General features: G+C 44.8%; 2 protein-coding genes and 1 long non-coding RNA gene across 3 annotated transcripts; all 3 read left to right on the forward strand.

The window, feature by feature from the left end:
• The first annotated feature begins 874 nt into the window (after window positions 1-874).
• LOC139830125 (glutathione transferase GST 23-like) lies at window positions 875-5,629 on the forward strand. Its single transcript, XM_071827645.1, has 3 exons — window positions 875-1,557; window positions 5,454-5,508; window positions 5,595-5,629. Exons 1-3 carry the CDS (start codon window positions 967-969, stop codon window positions 5,627-5,629), a joined length of 681 nt encoding a protein of 226 aa, XP_071683746.1. The 5' UTR covers window positions 875-966.
• A 1,942-nt stretch (window positions 5,630-7,571) lies between these two features.
• On the forward strand, window positions 7,572-8,617 carry LOC127345573 (glutathione transferase GST 23-like). The gene has a single exon (XM_051372062.2). The coding sequence runs from the start codon at window positions 7,664-7,666 to the stop codon at window positions 8,348-8,350; it is 687 nt and encodes a 228-aa protein (XP_051228022.1). The 5' UTR covers window positions 7,572-7,663; the 3' UTR covers window positions 8,351-8,617.
• Window positions 8,618-14,211: 5,594 nt separating this feature from the next.
• LOC127345574 (uncharacterized) lies at window positions 14,212-19,643 on the forward strand. The gene is made up of 10 exons (XR_011756239.1): window positions 14,212-14,590; window positions 14,682-14,782; window positions 14,869-15,013; window positions 15,104-15,197; window positions 15,290-15,848; window positions 16,041-16,141; window positions 17,304-17,410; window positions 18,128-18,205; window positions 18,943-19,083; window positions 19,159-19,643. It is a non-coding gene; the product is annotated as an uncharacterized lncRNA (long non-coding RNA).
• Window positions 19,644-20,261: the final 618 nt, after the last annotated feature.

Here is a 20,261-nt window from a genome sequence, read left to right on the forward strand (position 1 = left end):
CCCGACACTGTAGACTCCAGTTCTTCTCCGAGTCCTCGTAGACGCTTTGGCTGAGCATGTTGGTCGCTCTTCCGGTTATAGCTTCTTCGGTAGTTCGTGTGGGTGTGTGGTGTCATTCTGTAAGCTGGGTTCAGCACTCTGTATCGTTCTCGTTGTTGGTGGCTTTGTTAATTCAAAGTTGGGCACTCCTTTTATATCTAAAAAAAGTGCTGCAAAGCTTTCTTTGCACATTGCCTTTGACATCATCGTCTTCGTCACACATTTACCTAAACTCTGTTTTTCAACCTTTCGCAGTAAATAAATTTTTTTTTGGAAGAATCAGAGTACTTGTCCAGTCAAAGACCAATATTATTACTGGATGTAATTCCATATACGCTACCAAAGTTGACTGTCGACCTGTTCTCATCGATCAATAGATAACAATAATAGGGAGTGGTGTTTTGGAACATGGGTGCGTATGCTCCCTATATTTTGAAATGCATCTTATGTACATTTTAAATTTTAAAAAAATTGAAACAAAAAATTTGTACGTACATATTCACGTGCTACGCGCTCAGAAAGTCGTTTCATAAAAAATCGACTTATCATGTGACGTGTGTAAAAAAGATAAAATTCAATGCTAAAAATAATGCTTTTCACAAGATAAAGTTTCTCCTTTTTACATAGACCACAAAAAATATTAGTTTTTCGTGAAACTTAGCGAATGCACATACATTATGAAGATGTACATGTAGAATTTTTTATCCAAATTTTTTGACATTTCGAAATATATTTTTTTGGTAGAGGGAGCATACGCACCTGGGAGCCGAATTGAATTTCCGACAATAATAAGAAGTTTGAGTGTTTATCAAGCTAAGAAATCTAACATATGTGCTCTCATCTCCTTCGAAGTTTATAAACACAAGCACCCGCCATTATTCCAGGTGAGCTCGCTCGCTGAAACGAGAACGGAAGAGGGAAGCGAAGATGAGCGAGCCGGTGAAGCTGCTGGGCTCCTTCGGTAGCCCGTTCACGCACCGCGCGGAGGCGGCGCTGCGGCTGAAGGGAGTGGCCTACGAGTTCATCCAGGAGGACCTGGGCAACAAGAGCGAGCTGCTGCTCCGGCACAACCCGGTCCACAAGAAGGTGCCGCTGCTCCTCCACGGCGACCGTGCCGTCGCGGAGTCGCTTGTGATCGTGGAGTACGTCGACGAGGCCTTCGAGGGCCCGCCCCTTCTCCCTCTCGGAGACCCCCTAGCCCGCGCGGCCGCCCGCTTCTGGGCGCAGTTCGCCGTGGACAGGTGTTCGAGGACGCTGTTCAAGGCGCTGTGGACGCCGGACGGCGAGGCTCGGAGGGGGTTGGTGGCGGAGACGAAGGGGAACCTGGCGCTGATGGAGGCGCAGCTGGAGGGGAGGAGGTTCTTCGGAAGCGACGTGATCGGGTACCTCGACATCGCCGCCAGCGGGCTCGCGTGGGTCACGGTGCTGGAGGAGCTCGCCGGAGTGGAAAGGAGCGTGATCGGCGAGGAGGAGTTCCCTGCCCTGTGCCGGTGGCGCGGGGAGTACACCTCCCATGAGGCATGTTTTCCATATATAGTCGTACGTGCTCGCAATGAGAAACTTGCACAACATCTATTGTCCTACCAGCCGGTGGCAGCCGGGCCTCAAGGGAATCTACTGGATATTAAGGTACTCCTTTTAATAGAGCACCGGAGCAAAGCATTAACACTCCGTGAAAACATGTGATCCTCACATCACCGCCATCCCCTCCGGTTGTCCCGATTTCTGTCACTTCGGGGCCTTTGGTTCCGGACAGTGACATGTGCATACAACTTGTAGATACAATCTAAGCAATAAGTATAGAGCTCAAATCTAAGATCATGCCACTCGGGCCCTAGTGACAAGCATTAAGCATAACAAGATTGCAGCAACAATAACTTCACAAACTTTATAGATAGACTAATCATAATGTATCATCCATCGGATCCCAACAAACACAACACCGATTACATCAGATGAATCTCAATCATGTAAGGCAGCTCATGAGATCATTGTATTGAAGTACATAGGATAGAGAGTACCAACTAGCTACTGCTAGAACCCGTAGTCCATGGGGGAACTACTCACGGAGCATTATGGAGGCGGTGGCGTCGATGGAGATGGCTTCCGGGGGCACTTCCCCGTCCCGGCAGGGTGCCGGAACAGAGACTTCTGTCCCCCGAATTGGAGTTTCGCGATGGCGGCGGCGCCCCTGGAGTCTTTCTGGAGTTTCGTCAATTGGTACTACGTTTTTAGGTCGAAAGGGCTTAAATAGGCGAAGAGTCGGAGTCGGAGGGGCCACGGGGCCTCCTCACACTAGGGTGGCGCGGCCCCCTCCTGGGCCGCGCCGGCCACACGTGTGGGGCCCCCAGGGCACCCCTCTAGCCCTCCTCTGACTTTCTGGAAGGTTCCGGGAAAAATAAGATGTTTGGCGTTGATTTCGTCCAATTCCGAGAATATTGCCCGAACAGCCTTTCTGGAACCAAAAACAGCAGAAAACAGGAACTGGCACTGTGGCATCTTGTTAATAGGTTAGTTCCGTAAAATGCATAAAAACATTATAAAGTGCAAGCAAAACATGTAAGTATTGTCATAAAACAAGCATGGAACATCAGAAATTATGGATACGTTGGAGACGTATCACACAACAATGCACAAAACTAAGATAAGGAGAGGTTTCTACAGTAGTAACAACTTCCAAGACTCAAATATAAAACAAAGCACCGTAGTAAAATAAACACATGGGTTATCTCCCAAGAAGTTCTTTCTTTATAGCCATTAAGATGGGCTCAGCAGTTTTAATGATGCACTCGCAAGAAATAGTATTTGAAGCAAAAGAGAGCATCAAGAGGCAAATTCAAAACAAATTTAAGCCTAACCCACTTCCTATGCATAGGAATCTTGTACATAAACAAGTTCATGAAGAGCAAAGTGACAAGCATAGGAAGATAAAATAAGTGTAGCTTCAAAAATTTCAGCATATAGAGAGGTGTTTTAGTAACATGAAAATTTCTACAACCATATTTTCCTCTCATAATAATATCCAGTAGCATCACGAGCAAACTCAACAATATAACTATCAAGTAAAACATTCTTATCATGAGTCTCATGCATAAAATTATTACTACTCCCAACATAAGCATAGTTATTCTTATTAATTGTAGTGGGAGCAAATTCAACAAAGTAGCTATCATTATTATTCTCATCACTATAATCATCAAATATAGGAGGCATAGTATCATCAAAGAAAATTTTCTCCTCCATGTTTGGGGGACTAAAAATATCATGCTCATCAAAACCAGCTTCCCCAAGCTTAGAATTTTCCATAGCATTAGCAACAATAGTGTTCAAAGCGTTCATATTAATAACATTGCCATTAGCATGCATATAAAGTTCCATAGGTTTTTTAATTTTATCTTCAAACTCCTCATGTCCTAACTCAAGATAAATACTATAAAGATCTCTAATATTTTTGTTGTTTTCCATTAAGCCTAACTAGTGAAATCACACAACTTAGTGTTCTCAGGAGTATTCATTTTAGCAGTAGTAAATAAAGCAAACTAAATAAAGTAAATGCAAGTAACTACTTTTTTGTGTTTTTAATATGGCAAACACGATAGTAAATAAAGTAAAACTAGCAACTAATTTTTGTGTGTTTTGTTTTAGTGCAGCAAACAAAGAAGTAAATAAAAGTAAAGCAAGACAAAAACAAAGTAAAGAGATTGGAAGTGGAGACTCCCCTTGCAGCGTGTCTTGATCTCCCCGGCAACGGCGCCAGAAAAAGAGCTTGATAGCGTGTATACACACGTCCGTTGGGAACCCCAAGAGAAAGGTGTGATGCGTATAGAAGCAAGTTTTCCCTCAGTAAGAAACCAAGGTTTATCGAACCAGTAGGAGCCAAGAAGCACGTTGAAGGTTGATGGCGGCGAGATGTAGTGCGGCGCAACACCAGGGATTCCGGCGCCAACGTGGAACCTGCACAACACAACCAAAGTACTTTGCCCCAACGAAACAATGAGGTTGTCAATCTCACCGGCTTGCTGTAACAAAGGATTAGATGTATAGTGTGGATGATGATTGTTTGCAGAAAACAGTAGAACAAGTATTGCAGTAGATTGTATTCGATGTAAAAGAATGGACCGGGGTCCACAGTTCACTAGAGGTGTCTCTCCCATAAGATAAATAGCATGTTGGGTGAACAAATTACAGTTGGGCAATTGACAAATAGAGAGGGCATGCACATACATGATATGATGAGTATAGTGAGATTTAATTGGGCATTACGACAAAGTACATAGACCGCTATCGAGCATGCATCTATGCCTAAAAAGTCCACCTTCAGGTTATCATCCGAACCCCTTCCAGTATTAAGTTGCAAACAACATACAATGGCATTAAGTATGGTGCGTAATATAATCAATAACTACATCCTCGAACATAGCATCAATGTTTTATCCCTAGTGGCAACAGCACATCCACAACCTTAGAACTTTCTGTCACTGTCCCAGATTTAATGGAGGCATGAACCCACTATCGAGTATAAATACTCCCTCTTGGAGTTAAGAGTAAAAACTTGGCCAGAGCCTCTACTAATAACGGAGAGCATGCAAGATCATAAACAACACATAGGTAATAGATTGATAATCAACATAACATAGTATTCTCTATCCATCAGATCCCAACAAACACAACATATAGCATTACAGATAGATGATCTTGATCATGTTAGGCAGCTCACAAGATCCGACAATGAAGCACATAAGGAGAAGACGACCATCTAGCTACTGCTATGGACCCATAGTCCAGGGGTGAACTACTCACTCATCACTCCGGAGGCGACCATGGCGGTGAAGAGTCCTCCGGGAGATGATTCCCCTCTCCGGCAGGGTGCCGGAGGCGATCTCCTTAATCCCCCGAGATGGGATTGGCGGCGGCGGCGTCTGTGGAAGGTTTTCCGTATCGTGGCTCTCGGTACTGGGGGTTTCGCGACGAAGGCTTTAAGTAGGCGGAGGAGATAGGTCAGGGGGCCACACGAGGGCCCCACACAACAGGCCAGCGCGGCCAAGGCCCAGGCCGCGCCGCCTTAGTGTGTCGGCGCCCCGTGGCCCCACTTCGTGACTCCTTCGGTCTTCTGGAAGCTTCGTGTGAAAATAGGCCCCTGGGCGTTGATTTCGTCCAATTCCGAGAATATTTCCTTACTAGGATTTCTGAAACCAAAAACAGCAGAAAACAACAACTGGCTCTTCGGCATCTCGTTCATAGGTTAGTGCCGGAAAATGCATAAATATGACATAAAGTATGCATAAAACATATAGGTATCATCAATAATTTGGCATGGAACATAAGAAATTATCGATACGTCGGAGACGTATCAATGTCTTATTAGGTGAGTTGCTAGATTGCTTTACCACTAGAATTGCTGTTCTTTGGGGTAGCTCAAGACAATTTTCAACAAGTATAACAAGACAAATCATCTACCAGCAGATCAAGGCAAATTCATCTTCAAGCACATCAAGACAATTCATCTAATTAGTCTTTAGAAAAAAGTTTTTGTTCCCCCTAATTTTTGCATTCAGGACAACTATACAAGGTTGCAAAGGCTGGGGTGTGACAGTCGTTGCGTCGCTTCGGCAGCTTGCGCCACGTTAATGGCGATGCCTCGGCTGCCGAGCGGCCGCCGCCCACCTCCGCCAACGAAGTTAATGGCGACGCCATGCGTCCCGCGGCCGTCTCCTGCCTCCGGCCTATATAAAGAGGACGCGCCTTCTTCTTCCTCATCCACTCCTCCAAGCAAACCCTAGCCGCCACAAGCTCCGCTGTAGCGCCGCCTAGCTCTTCCTGCGACGCAGCCACGCCCGCGAGGAAGTCCATGGACGAACTTGGTGGCCAGTGAGGCGGTCGAGGCCGCGGCCCTGGGCGCCCCCGGGGCCATGGCTGGGGCAGGGGCCGCCGTGGTGGAGCAGCTACGACACCACGGTCGCCGTCGCCCGCGGCCTCCTCGTCTTCGCAGGACCGCTGCTTCGAGTTCCTCCTCCGCATCGACGACGATCCACTCGGCATCAAGCGGCTCCCGGACAAGTTCACCGAGTTCGTCGATGGCTTCGAGCCAGCGCAGTTGCACCTACGGGAGGCGAGCTACAACTTTTTCTGGTGGCCTGTCGAGGTCTTGTTCGACGGGCAGGGCAAGATGTACCTGCACACCGGGTGGGACAAGTTCGCCCGCGACCTCGAGCTCGAGCCTGGCTGCCAGCTCACCTTCCTCTACGAGGGTGATGGCGAGATGATCTCAAGGTGTTCGACGACACGGCGTGCCGCATGCACTACACACCGGCGAATCCGGCTCGAACACCGATAGTTAGATCTTAGAGTGTTCTTTCTTTGCAGCGAATATGGCTACGGGCCAGACGAAGCCAATAGTCAAGGTTTCTGGATGTTCGTCCTCGAAAGAACCAACAGGGCCACCGAGACCAGCTGGATTTTCCCGTTTGGGTGACTGGGTGTGCCCTCGAATGTTCTTTCTTGGCAGCGAACATACGGAAATCAACACAACTGGTTTTCTCATTTTGCAATGTTTTATTTGTGTCAACTATGGTTCAAACTATGTATTAGTTTGTGTAAACATGTTCCAAACTATGTATTAGCTTGTGTAAAATCATGTTCCAATATATAATATTTCGAACTATGTTTAAATGGAGAAGAGAAAAAAGTAAGAAAAATAAATGCGTCGCCCCGCTGGAGCCACCCCAGGCGCAAACGAACGCGCGGACAAAAACAGATATTTTAGCGTCCGCGCCGCGACGCAAACGGACGCTCGCGGACAATAAAATGCGGCACGCCGCTGGAGATGCCCTAACGGCCGATACAGTCTCATATATTTTTCATATATTTTCCAAGAGTTGCCTGCTCACAATGGAATTATACATCCATGCTTCACTCGCAAGTGATGAAGCTATGTCTCAAATGTAAATTCGAAAAAAAAGAGATAAGGCTCGTGAGACAACACAATGGCTTTGTTTCTATTCGCTTGCCTACTATGGATGCCACTACTATGCTTTGTTGCTCCCATATAATAATATAAATCAGCCTTGTTAGAAATAATGTCATAGGTCAAGAATATAATCTTTGTATTTTAACAACACTTTTAATTTGTTTACCTGTGATGGCGCTCATCCATGGCAACGCACGAGCATCTTTTACTACTAGTCTAAGGTAAAAAAGAAAAATACTTCAATAAGGCCAAGGCGACCAGCTAGTGCTTCAAAGCTTTCGTTGCACATTGCCTTTGACATCATCGTCTTCGTCACACATTTACCTAAACTCTGTTTTTCAACCTTTCGCAGTAAATAATTGTGATTCGCAAAAAAAAAGTAAATAATTGTTTTTTTTTTTGGAAGAATCAGAGTACTTGTCTAGTCAAGACCAATATTATTACTGGATGTAATTCCATATACGCTACCAAAGTTGACTGTCGACCTGTTCTCATCGATCAATAGATAGATAACAATAATAAGAAGTTTGACTGTTTACCAAGCTAAGAAATCTAGCATATGTGCTCTCATCTCCTTCGAAGTTTATAAACACAAACACCCGCCATTATTCCTGGTGAGCTCGCTCGCTGAAACGAGAACGAAAGAGGGAAGCGAAGATGAGCGAGCCGGTGAAGCTGCTGGGCTCCTTCGGGAGCCCTTTCACGCACCGCGCGGAGGCGGCGCTGCGGCTGAAGGGAGTGGCCTACGAGTTCATCCAGGAGGACCTGGGCAACAAGAGCGAGCTGCTGCTCCGGCACAACCCGGTCCACAAGAAGGTGCCGCTGCTCCTCCACGGCGACCGTGCCGTCGCGGAGTCGCTCGTCCTCGTGGAGTACGTCGACGAGGCCTTCGAGGGCCCGCCCCTTCTCCCTTCCGACCCGCTCGCCCGCGCCGCCGCCCGGTTCTGGGCGCAGTTCGCCGTGGACAGGTGCTCGAGGACGCTGTTCAAGGCGCTGTGGACGCCGGACGGCGAGGCTCGGAGGGGGTTGGTGGCGGAGACGAAGGGGAACCTGGCGCTGATGGAGGCGCGTCTGGAGGGGAGGAGGTTCTTCGGAGGCGACGAGATCGGGTACCTCGACATCGCCGCCAGCGGGCTCGCGTGGGTCACGGTGCTGGAGGAGCTCGCCGGAGTGGAAATGAGCGTGATCGGCGAGGAGGAGTTCCCTGCCCTGTGCCGGTGGCGCGGGGAGTACACCTCCCATGAAGCCGTGAAGGCGTGCTTGCCGAGCAGGGACCAGATCGTGGCCTTCTACGCTGGAATGAAGGAAAGACTCGCGCTCCTTGCCAAGTCAATGCAAAAGTAAAAATTGTCTGTAGCTCTTGCTGCTTGCGTGGGATGCATACTAGAGGTACTGAACTTTGATGATGATTGTGCTTGTGTACCGTTATGGCTCTGAATAATTTTGGCGTTTGTTCACTAAAAGGGAAAAAAATGTTATACAGTAGTATTTCTGAAGTACACCTACGGGCGACGCCGCTGGTTTAGCAAACTGAAGAACTCCCTAACGTTAGTAGGCAAACTCTCTAAATCGGTCTTATTGCTTGGGCTCCTTTTGAATTTTCCATTGACTTTATCTTCTGTCTTCTTCCCATTCTTCACATTTTGGTACTAAAGCATGTGTTCAATAAAAAACAAGTATCTGAATTTGCTTCTTACAAGAAAGTTCCTCAAGATGTACTATTTGAGGATGGACACTTATTCAGTTTGATACTTACTCATTGATCCAGACTTCAAGAAATGAAAGTGAGTCGTTGAAGGAGCATTATAATGTTATTATATTAAAGTTAAGTAAGTAATGGCTAGCTATACTCATACTCTAAACTCCTAATTTTTCATGAAAGCTGAAGAATATAATTTCACAATAAGCTGCTCGTGTTTGGCTCATAGTTTAAAATAGCCGGATATCTCATTTAGCCGTGATTTTTTTGGAGGCTATAAAAGGCTATAGCCAGATTATAGCGGGCTATTCCATTTAGGCTTTTTTAAAAATTTGGATTATTTCAGTCATACCAAAAGAAGAGAAAAAATATGACTCAAACACGATTGTGATATACAACTTATTCAACTATTCAATTCAAGGCAAACAACTATTTAATTATTCAACTCATAAGTTTTGTCTAATTATATTAAAGGCAAATTCAGAAAACATGAAATATAAAAGAAAAGAGAAGAGAAATTCAAAATGCAGGAGGTTTAGCGGCTAAATTAGAGGCTAAATAGGGCTATAGCCAGCTATTAGTGGTTTTTCTCATTTAGCCTATAAATGGTATAGCTGCACAGGCAGGTATCCCGAAAGACTATAGGTTTGGCTACATGACCTGTAAACAGTCGATTGGACAAAATCAAAGCGCTCCAATTGTGAGCAGCATATGCTGAAAACAACTAAAAAAACCCTAAGGAGCATATACTTAAAACAGGTAAAAGAAACCCTAACAACACCAACGATCTTCATGGGATGTATTCACGGTGGTGGCCGTTTCACCCCTCCTCCCTCGACCAGCTCGCCGTGTGTTCAGCGTTCATGTTCTATTCAGATTACAAATCAAGTTCCCCCGCAGGCCGCAACAAGCCAGCGAGCGAGTAGTTATAGACAGCTAGCTAATTCCAGACCGTGTCCGCCAGACGCGCTGGTTGTCTTCGAGCACGCACCGGCCTGCCGATCTGATGAACTGAAGTCCGATCATCACTGCCATCGCTGGTCTCCAAGACCCGTTCATCGACAACGGCGTCGTGCTGGATAAAACTGTCGACCTGAAGTGGAGGCCCGTCATCATTGCCCTCGGCAGTCTCGACGACGGTATCGTGCCGAACAGTGTTGTTGGCAGCGTCACGCCGGCAAACCGGGCACGTGGAGACGCGGTGGAACCACGGCCCGATGCACCGGCTGTGGAAAGCGTGCGAGCATGGCAGCCTGGCGGTCTCATCCTCTGCGGTCCTCGAGAATTCCAACAAACAGATGACACAGAGGTCGCCGGCGGGCTCACGGCGGCGCTTCCTCCTTCGTGCCGGCACCCTGGCAGGCACGGTCTTGTCCTTGCACGCGAGTAGCAGCGCCTTGGGCTCGCTGTAGATCAACCGGACCTTGAGGCCGATCAGGATCTTGAATGCGTAGGCCGGGATGACGCCCCACGCGTCCTGGGTGTCCTGGCGAACCTTGTCGACGATGGTCGTGGCCAACTCGTGTATCGTGTAGTTCTCCCAGTTGTCGGCGGCGAGGTCGCACTTGCCTGTTTCCGGCCCCTCGGCGAGAATCCTGTGGATGAGGTCGCGGCAGGCCACGTAGCTCCGGAAGAGCGAAGGGTCTTTGACCTTCATCTGGCAGTTGAATACGTGGAAGTGGTAGGGCGGGTCATCCTGCACCTTTGTTGATGTCTTGTGGCCGATCTTGAGAGACTCGCGGGTGATGAATATGGGGCCGTAGAGGCGCACGGAACACGGGGAGCGCTGGTCGTCCATCTTTTTCATCTCGGTGACCTTGCCCAAGCCGCGGATGCGGGTCTCCGTCGCTGCCGCGCGTGACGATGAACTTGCTTCTGCTGCTGCTGCTGCCATGGCGCACCTGCTACGAGTGTATGTACCTTTAAGCTGGGATCAAGGCGAGGAACACCTGTTGGTTATGCCCTATGGTATGGTGCCCTTTTGTAGGCACCGCACACGGGCGCTCCAAAATCCGAATTCTGCTCTGTTAGGCTGCTCATAGTGGAGAGTAACATAAGGTGGTGTCATGCATAAGTTACTAGTTCATGTTACTACCTTCATAGTGGAAAGTAACTTAGAGATGGTATCATGCAAAGTCTCATTTATTAGTTTGTAGACTCATTTTATCTTGGGATGTGTGATGTTATGGTAACATAGCTAGTTACCACCTCCATCTCTTTGTTCATTTATTGCTATGCCATGTCACCAAAACACCTTGAAATATGTGATGTTACTACCTAAGTTACTCCCACTATGAGCAGTCTTAGGAATTATACTTATAAGTGAGAGAGAGGGGCGGATCGAGATCGACCGGACATATTCATGTAATCATCGCCTTGCCAGCGGGTACATGTTGTGCGTTCTTTCTACGCAATCCGAATCATACTTGGCCACTTGGGTTAGGATCGATTGCACACGCCTACGGTTTTTGATGCAATTCCTATCTAATCTCAATATCCGGCAAGGAATTAGCGAGTCTGTCTGTTCGGCCGCCGGATCGACATGGCGCCGTTGAGGAAGATGCCATTGCCGCCGCTGTTGGCGGCCGCGCGTCAGGATCCTGACTAGATCTGACGAGTTAGGATCAACAAGAACAATAATTTGAGGAGATTTGGTATAAAAACTAGGTAATTGCAAGATATAAATGGAAGGGTAAATTGTAGGAAAGTAAGAACAGGAATTTAAGGCAACATAAATTTAGGTTTTTGATTTCTTGATTTCTTTCACAGGATACACAGATAGCCTTATATGGAGTGAGGCTAGGTACAAGATGATGGACTAGTTGAAATACCAATACTGCCATCACACACTAATAACCACTAGTAACCCCATATTACCTACCAATACCATTCCCTGACATTCCTCCCTTCTTCAGACCATTGCTCAGTAATGGATAAACAAGTTTCTACAGAAACTTTCTTCATGTTAAGGAACTTGAAAATGGATCAGCCAAAGAGGAATTCCATGACAATGAAATAGTAAACTCATTTCAGTGTATCTCTGAAAAATCTGGCAATAGGGAATACCATCGAATGTTGATCTCCAAAAATGAAGCACTGCTGCAATGTTGCTTTTTTGCTGAAGTAGATATGTAGGGGGACAACACATATTGGCAGTGATATCAATTTGAGTATCATACTTCACAACCAATAAAAGCCGCATTGCATATTCAGTCCCTTTACTCAAGGTCTGCAACCACAAGAGCTCATATAAGAAGAGTTTGATACCTGGATCCCACTGCACCTGTTTTCCTTTCTCGAGTGAGAGCTCCCACATAGAAGAAATGTTCATATTGTGTAGAGGACATGGAATCAGAGGAAAAAAGTGCAGCTTTTTATATGAGAACCATTGTATCCCAGGATCCCATGTAGAAGGCAATATAGGATATGCTTCACATAGACTGAACATCAAACAGCTCACACTGCATCTTGTTGTACTCCTAACACTTCTTAGATCCCAAAGCAACCCTTCCTTGTCATTGTTTAGATCGCAATGATGTTGACATGGAGATATGCCACACTTGAGAAATGAGATATCCGGGTTACTGCCAGGGATGCCATGCTTGTTGATGAGCATATCTTGCTTCTTGAAATTTATTTCAGAGCTCTCATCAGTGTAGTGCACGGTTGTTCCTTGAACAAACAGTGAAGAGGCAGCCTGGATGCTCTTTTCGTTTGTGAGATTGACGGACCGGTCAGCATGTATAACATGACCAATTGGAAATGTAAAATCTGTAGCCTCGTGACTGAATACATTATCTGAAGCGTTATTGAAACACACTGCAAGCAGTCCATGATAAGATTCCCCTAAGGATAATTTTGCAGACGGCTCAGCAGGGCGCTGATGAATTCCCTTTTTACAGTCGGTTGCATCTAGCGTTGGCCGTATTAATTTGTGTTTTGCTAAATCTCGGTTGATTGAGATTTTCTTAATGTGAAGAGGGCATGCTCACCATTCCTATATTCTTATTTTCAAAATCCATTTGTTAGTTGTGTGGAGCAAAAAATTTCAATCATTGGCAGGTAAATGGCACTCATGACGTGAGACCAAGAGAGGCGACCAGGAGGTGGCCCCCAAAGTAAAACCAAACTAGGTTTTCCGTCCTTCTGTTGGCGACGTGGTCAGTCCACTCCATCTCCGGTGGGCTTGGGGCCTTGGAGGTGTGGAAGATCACAACCTCTCGTTTGCGGTAGGGCTCTTGTTCCTTATTTAGTTGTTTGCGTGCCTTTTCGGGATGGTGAGCCGGTGGCTATATTCCGATATCAGAACAACGTCTTGTCATCTCTATCCTAACCCCGATGGTGTGTATAGCATCGGCGGACATGTGCAATAGTGTGCCCGACATATCTTTTGGGATCTGGCCGCTGTTCATGTTCGTTGGTGTGGTTTCAGATAAGTCTCTTCTGGCCTATATCACTACAAGAAAAGTTGCCATGGCCGATGAATTTAAAGTCGCACCGTGGTTGCTGATGCACCATCCCGACGATTTTTGCTCTCTCCGTGATGCATGTCAAAACTTTTTTTTTCTCATTTGTGAGGCCATCTAGCCCGACGTAAACATGAAAAAAGTCGCGTATAGTGGCCCGAGACGTGTCCGTGTGTTTGATGAATTTTTGTACCAAAAATTCATAAGTATAGATTAAAACAGCTTGTCTCTATGAAGTGTGGGCCCCACAGTATGACCAATATTTATGAAAGATATTGAACTTTTTATAGAGTTCATCGTCTAAGTTACCATGGCAGCATATTACAATTTTGTTTAACTGCTCAAGTAGTATGGTCGTTGAGTTATTTGAAATGTGTTAGCTCGAATAAGCTAGCTAGCTAGTTCCTTGAGTACCATGCACATCGATCAGCTGCATGCATATACCAATTAAAGAATCGTGGTAGTCTGGTAGCTTCACGTGCCCATGCAGAAACAAAATCATGTTACGTGGTAGTTCCACACTAAATGGAATAAACAAGGACGAGATCAGGTGTCTTGCGCCAATCCATCCGTATATTATACGGCTGACCTCACGGATGACACAACGTCTGGAAGAGATAGACTCAGATTTAAACAACCACGCGTTTTGAACTGACTTGAACCACACGACGTTGGCCTATCTAAAGGTATAAACGATGCCCCCCATAGGGGGCTTCACAGCGATCAACGATTCTAGATCATAGGATGCTCTCAGCTGGAGCATCTCAGCCATCCAATCTGAGCAGAAAATGAGTGTTCCGATTGGCCCTCCCACTAGATATCCTCATGCAACAGCCATATGTTACCCGCCAGTGTATGCACGTGGGACCCACTTCCGTCCGGACCCGCATGTCGGTCACTGCGGGTAGATTTCATGGGTGGTGGAAAAGATTTCTAACCACAGGGGTAGATTGGGTAATTTCTCACGCAGTGATCAGATGAGCCAAAACTGAGAGCCCGTGGTCACAACCCTAGCCATTCGTCCCGCGCTCCCCGCCGCCGCGGCCCAGTCTCCTGCTCCTCGCCGTTGTTGGCCTCTTCCCCGTCGCCACCGCTCGCGCGCGCCATGGCGCGGCCGATCTCCGCAGGGCTGGCGCGGGTCTCCTCCTCCTCCCCCAATCCCATCGCTCCTCCCTTGTTGTTCCCCGCGTCTTTCTCCTCTCCGCCTCCCTGGACAACCACCAGCCAGCAGGAGCAGCGAATCCCCGCGCACAAGCTCCTCCCCAATCCCCTGCTTCGTTGCTCCTCCCAATCCCCTTCGACCCCGTGCCGCCGCCACCACCCCTCTCTCCTCCGGCCTGCCTCCTCCCTAGTGCTCAGTAGGAGGAGCAAGAGATTCCACCAGGGGCGTCAAACCACATCGGAGGGGGCTGAGCCAAGGTGAGCACCTTCTTCCCATCCCGTGCATCCTTTATGGAGGACGAGGATGAGCCATGGAAGGGGAAGGACCTCATTTTTTCTTCCCTGTTAGCCGGCCGTACGGACGTCCGTGCTTGCCGCCGCTGCTCCACCTCTTCATCCTCTGCATCTAAAGGTGAAGCACGTGCTGATGAACGAGGACAGCGAGCCAGGGTAATTTGCCTCTCCTCATCTTGATCTCTCTCTTTTCTCTCTCCATTTAATCCCCTTAGTTTCTTCTTATCTTTGTTTTTGCCTAGAAGGTGTTTGACGAAAATCCTTGAGGGAAACATTATAGGTGTCTGACAAGGAGGAATAGGACGTGACGGGGGAGAAGGCATGTGCCCGCAGCGACGAGGATTTGGAGGATGCGAAGATGGCTTCTTCTTCATCCGGGACCTGCAGGTTTCTCCTCTCTCTCCCTCTCTCTCTCTCTATCTCACTGGATCACCTCCTTCCTCATGAATTAATTTGATGCAGATGTCTGTATCATAGGTCGGAGATGTGTGTGAAGGTGTTGATTTTGCACATATTTGGTTGTAGCTTTGGCTTGTGAATACCCGTGTACACTTGGGCAGAAGTATGAGGAGTGAGTGTGCAATTACGCCTAGAATCTTTCATCTGATCGAATCCTTTTTTGTTGGAAATGTTGGGTCTGAGAAGGAGATTTTTTTGTTACAGATTATGTCGGTGGTTTGCTCGCTAACAGACTGGAAGACCAATGCTGATGTCACCATCGCCATACTTCTCTCAGCTACATGGATGTGAGTGCATTCACACAGTATAGAGGTTCCCCTCTTGCTGCTACTCCACCTGGAGGAGCGCCATCTTGGTCACCGGACGGTCATCCTCGTGTCGACATGGTTGCGTGTATATTTGGTTACCTTTTTCTCTGCAGCTTAGTAAATGAGAGAAATGGAGTTCTACACAGTGGCAAGGCAGAGTTGAAACTTCTGTAAGATTTCTATTGTGTGTGCTTGCTTTCCTAGCATTAGTTCATATTGTGTGTGCTTGGTTTGACCTCAGCAATGGAGCTAAAATTAGATACAACATAAGTTCCTAATTATTGACATAGCAATGGGTCAATCTTCGGCGTCATTGATCTCATTTTGCTCAAAATTATGCACACTGAAGATGGAGTTTTTTTGCTTTGTACAGGTGATCCGGGTATTGCAGAAAGATTTTTCACATAGGGATGACGTTTCTTTAGATGTTCAAGAATGTATGCTTATGTTCAAATGTTAGTTATGATGTGTGTGTGTGTGTGCATGTGTGTGGAAAAGTAATTATCCAGCGGTAGTAATTAGTAACCCGTTGTTATCTACAACTTCCCGTTTGGTAGAAGTCATTTTTTTAGAAAGAAGGTAGAAGTCACTTTAATTGCTTGCTAAAACTGTATGAGGACTGACTGAGTTGTTTTTGATCTATTCAGCAAATTTATAGATTGGATTAGGCTCATATGCTTAAGCCAAGCTCAGGTTTAAGTGCGCTTCTCATCTAAACAAGAGTGCCATTGCTGTTGTCAAAATTTAGGTGAGAACCGTGAACCTGTAGTTGTTTTTGCACTTATGTTGTTTGGCAGTAGCATTGATAGCTTTGTTAGAAAGCAAAGTAGCTTTGCACTCACGCACATGGACAATTACATTAATTTTGTTCTATACATGTCAACTAGCTGATTTTATATACGTGAAATATGATGCTTAATCAGATCTCCATCTTTATTTACATTTATGACATGAAAATTTTGTTTCTGTTCTTCACCTTTTGTTCTCATGTATCTTGGACTTACTGCTGTGCCTACCAGTTTTGCCTATGTAGATAACATGGTATGATGTGATCTATCCTTGCACTGATATAATCATGTACCAAGCCACACACGAAAAATAAAACAGGTCATTTGCACTTGATGAAGTTAAAATTTTGTTTATTAATACCATAGGTGATTTTTATTCATGGGTTGCAGATAAATAATTTCAATTATGTATTTTTGTTCCAATACTTTTAGGTCAGAATACAAATGCTTGCTTCTATAATAACGTGTTAAAAATAAATAACTTCTTTGTTTTCTCCTTCAACCTCCTTTGCTTTTAGATGGACACCATTATGTGTTTATGAAGAGAAGTGCCTAATTTTAAAATATTGGATTTAGGAAAAAAAAACTCAGCCTTTTAATTGGGTACCATTGGCCACTTCCATTAAAAGTTCTCAGGTTTGTTAGAAATCTTCGATAAGTGGTGCCTACCTAATCATCATGGCATGCAGGTCAGAGTTCCATTTAAAATACTAAGAATCACATGACAATACTAACAGTTTGATACAATACTAAGCTTCTCAAATGTGCAACTTCATTTGGATTCTAACACTTTGATACAATACTAAGAATCACATGATAATACCAGGGTTATTTTTGCTTTACAAGTCATAACATTTATGTCCATTTAAAATGATTTCATGATGAGATTTGTTTATTACTACTACAAACTAATCGCATATGTGCACAGACTGGGACAAGGTCAAACGGATATTCATGATGAGATATTTGTTCGTGCTTTGTTTAAGAATTATTTTTATGTTACAGTGTTGTTTTGGCTTAAGCGCAATCAAAATAGATTTGCTACTTGCAAGGGTTGATAGTTGTCACTGATTATAGAACTCATGACTCATGAGTCATGACTGAAACTGGGTACCATTTCAGGGCAATTGTGTATGCTTTACATTCCAGGATGGAGTTAATTAAATTCAGTATAAAAGATACTTGGAGTGGGGAGGAACTTGAGCGAGTATACGGTAAAAATAATTTAGGTAAATACATCTTGAGCTCATTTTCCTTAAAAGACATAATACAACGGTGTTAGATTTTGATCTCTGCTTTACTTTTCAATTGCTCGCAATATTGTTGGATTCCTTTCTCACATAAAAATAAGTATACATCACCCCCTGAATTGCAGATACTTTTCTTAGATGTTGTTTTTTATCATTTGTTTCTGCAATTGAATTATCTTAATATTTTATGGCTTTATATTGGAAAAACCATTCCTCATTTGACAGATCGGAAGCATCTGCAGATCCATGAACTCAGCCCCCTGCTTTCATTGACTGATCCATAGCTTATTATTAGGTCCTTTGGAATAACGTCTCTCCTTCCCTCTTCTGTCAATGATATTTTAATAGCATGGACAAATACTAAATCCAGTGTTCATTGGATGTTCCTTCATTTGGTGACATTTGGCTTGAGTATTCGTATTCCCTGCCACAATTAGCAGGGTCAACTTGATAAGAAAATAATAAGACATAATAGTATCTCACAAAAAACCCAAACATTCATCAGGATATGCACATTTCAACTGACAATTTCAAAAATAGTATACACCTAGCATGTTGTCCCCTTTTTACAAATCTCTCCCTCCAGTTTGTACATATTGGGAGCCTATTCTGCATGATCTCTTGATGCTTAAACTACTCCTTTTTTATACCAATTCGATTTTGATGATGTTTCTCTGCTCTTCACCTTTTTTATAGGTCGTAATATTGTTGAAGATTGTTGCAAAAAGGTTTCTTCTATTTCTCTGCTAGATTTGTGAGTCTGCTCTCTTGCAGGTAAGACTTTGTCTTTGAAATGGATGTTTCCAGGATTATGTTCTGCTACATGTATTGCCCTCATATTTTTCCTCTTAAGAGAAGGATAGTAAGATAACATTGATCTGTGGTTTCATGTACAAGATGCATTCTGTGTATGGATACTATAGGAATTTGCGGACTCGAGCTATGTGTAATCTTTGTTTGGGAATTATTTATTTTTATATTTTCCTTTTCCATTATGATTTTTTTCTAGCTGAAATATCGCTTATGTTTTGGTTTGATACACAGGATGCATGGTGTTGTTTTTCTCATCGGCTGATAACTCTTCTGTGTACCCAAATAACATTTCGTTAGCAATTGGCAAATGTATCTTTCTACATTTTTATCCCATCTGCTAAAAGCTGATCAAATTTAAATAAATTTTGAGCTGTCAACTGCATATGACACTTGCTTTGCTTCATACAAATTATTGTTTTTTGGCAAAATGTTCTACACAGACGTAAAGTACATTAGCATGTTTATGACCATGTGAGTTCATACAAATTATTGTTTTTGCCAAAATGTTCTACACAGCCGTAAAGTACATTAGCATGTTCATGACTATGTGAGCTATAATAATAATTCTATAACAGTAGAAACATCTTATTTATTCGTCTCATAAGTAGGTTTGTTACTGAAGCAAAGGAGGATTTAACTGTTCAGTGTATAATCATTGGTTATGCATGCTAAGATTTCAGAGATTGAACTCTTTCTAGGAAATGGTGGTGTTGGTGCTATCAGGGAGGGAGGCATACAAAAAAAATGCAGGGCAAGCAGAATCCAATGTACTCCCCTCCTCCAATAAGTCCCGGGACCAAGCACGCAAGATGAGCACCGAGTGTTGCCCTCGGGTCAAGGTAAGCACCAAAACTAATTCTTCAGCATATGTACATTTGTTAGCCCAAAGATCACTTATTCCAACCCAAACACAGAATATTGAGGCTCCCAAGTGTAGTTTGCTAAAGCTTACAGGAAGAGCTTCTGAAGGTTCTCATGTTCTGTTGTGGTTCTTGCGGGAGAGGTTCGTCAGTCAGGCTTCGCTTCTGTAGAATGCCGTGAAGAAAGAGCTAGGGGAAGATAGTCTTGCACCCATGGTCATTTTTTTGGATTTCACTCTCTCTAACTAAAACTCATGAAAGCTTCTGTCCTTTCAGTTCTGCACTTTTGTGAGCATGCAGAGGGTACAGATGCTTGTTGCCATGGGGATGAGATAGTTGCTGGCAACTTTCCTGGTCCAAATGCTAGGGTAAATGATGCAATGAGGCAAAAACTTAGTTAGCAGTGGTACAGTGTTATGATAGTGACGAAATGTTCATGTTACTATGCTTTCACCTTATTATGTTATTATTATGAATAATATACTGAGAAACAAAAAGGGCAACGATGCTTTTTTCGAATCCTCGATCTGGCCTATGTTTTGCGCAGAGTGTTTCTCAAGATTCCGGGAAAACGAAAAAGTAGGATTGAGATGCAACTTGCGAGGGCCTGTCATTTCCTCAAAAAATCTTCTGGATGCTCCATAAGAATTCAAGAAAAAACAAGTTTGTGTTCTCTTGCTCCTCTTCATCAACCGGTAATTCTTCCCAGCATCCAGGAAATGAAACGGATTATTGATGTTTACAAATGCTCGCTTATCATTGATGTTTACAAATGTATACAAAATAAATATTAACACAAATTTTACGGGGTCGTGCGCCAAGGCGCACATCTAAATCTAGTATATATAAGGCATGCCGTCGCTCGGCCGCCGGAGGGGGGAAAAAAGGGAGGACAGATACACCCGTACAGCCGGGAGGCTGCGGCGCTCGACACACAACTATGATGGCCAGGCCTGCACAAATTCCCTCTACACACCATCAGATCAATATACACATACCTTAAGCCGACCGGCAGCTTGCACGCGCGTCAGAGCCATGGTGTTTTCTGTCGGAGGTGAGAAATTATAAAACCAGATTGCATCGCTTATCTTGATTTAATGGAGAAAGAGCATAGTTCTTCTAGACCATCCACGAAGGGTGCTAGAAGCGACTACACG

Source organism: Lolium perenne, chromosome 3 (genome assembly GCF_019359855.2).
Source record: "Lolium perenne isolate Kyuss_39 chromosome 3, Kyuss_2.0, whole genome shotgun sequence".
NCBI lineage: Eukaryota > Viridiplantae > Streptophyta > Magnoliopsida > Poales > Poaceae > Lolium > Lolium perenne.

What these genes read in the sequence shown, in the direction of transcription:
- LOC127345573 (XM_051372062.2), top strand. Translation starts at nt 7,664, where the DNA reads ATGAGCGAGCCGGTGAAGCTGCTGGGCTCCTTCGGGAGCCCTTTCACG.
- LOC139830125 (XM_071827645.1), top strand. Translation starts at nt 967, where the DNA reads ATGAGCGAGCCGGTGAAGCTGCTGGGCTCCTTCGGTAGCCCGTTCACG. An exon ending in GGGAGTACACCTCCCATGAG is followed by an intron (nt 1,558 to 5,453) that starts GCATGTTTTCCA and finishes TCTTTGGGGTAG; the next exon opens with CTCAAGACAATTTTCAACAA. An exon ending in TCATCTACCAGCAGATCAAG is followed by an intron (nt 5,509 to 5,594) that starts GCAAATTCATCT and finishes TTTTGCATTCAG; the next exon opens with GACAACTATACAAGGTTGCA.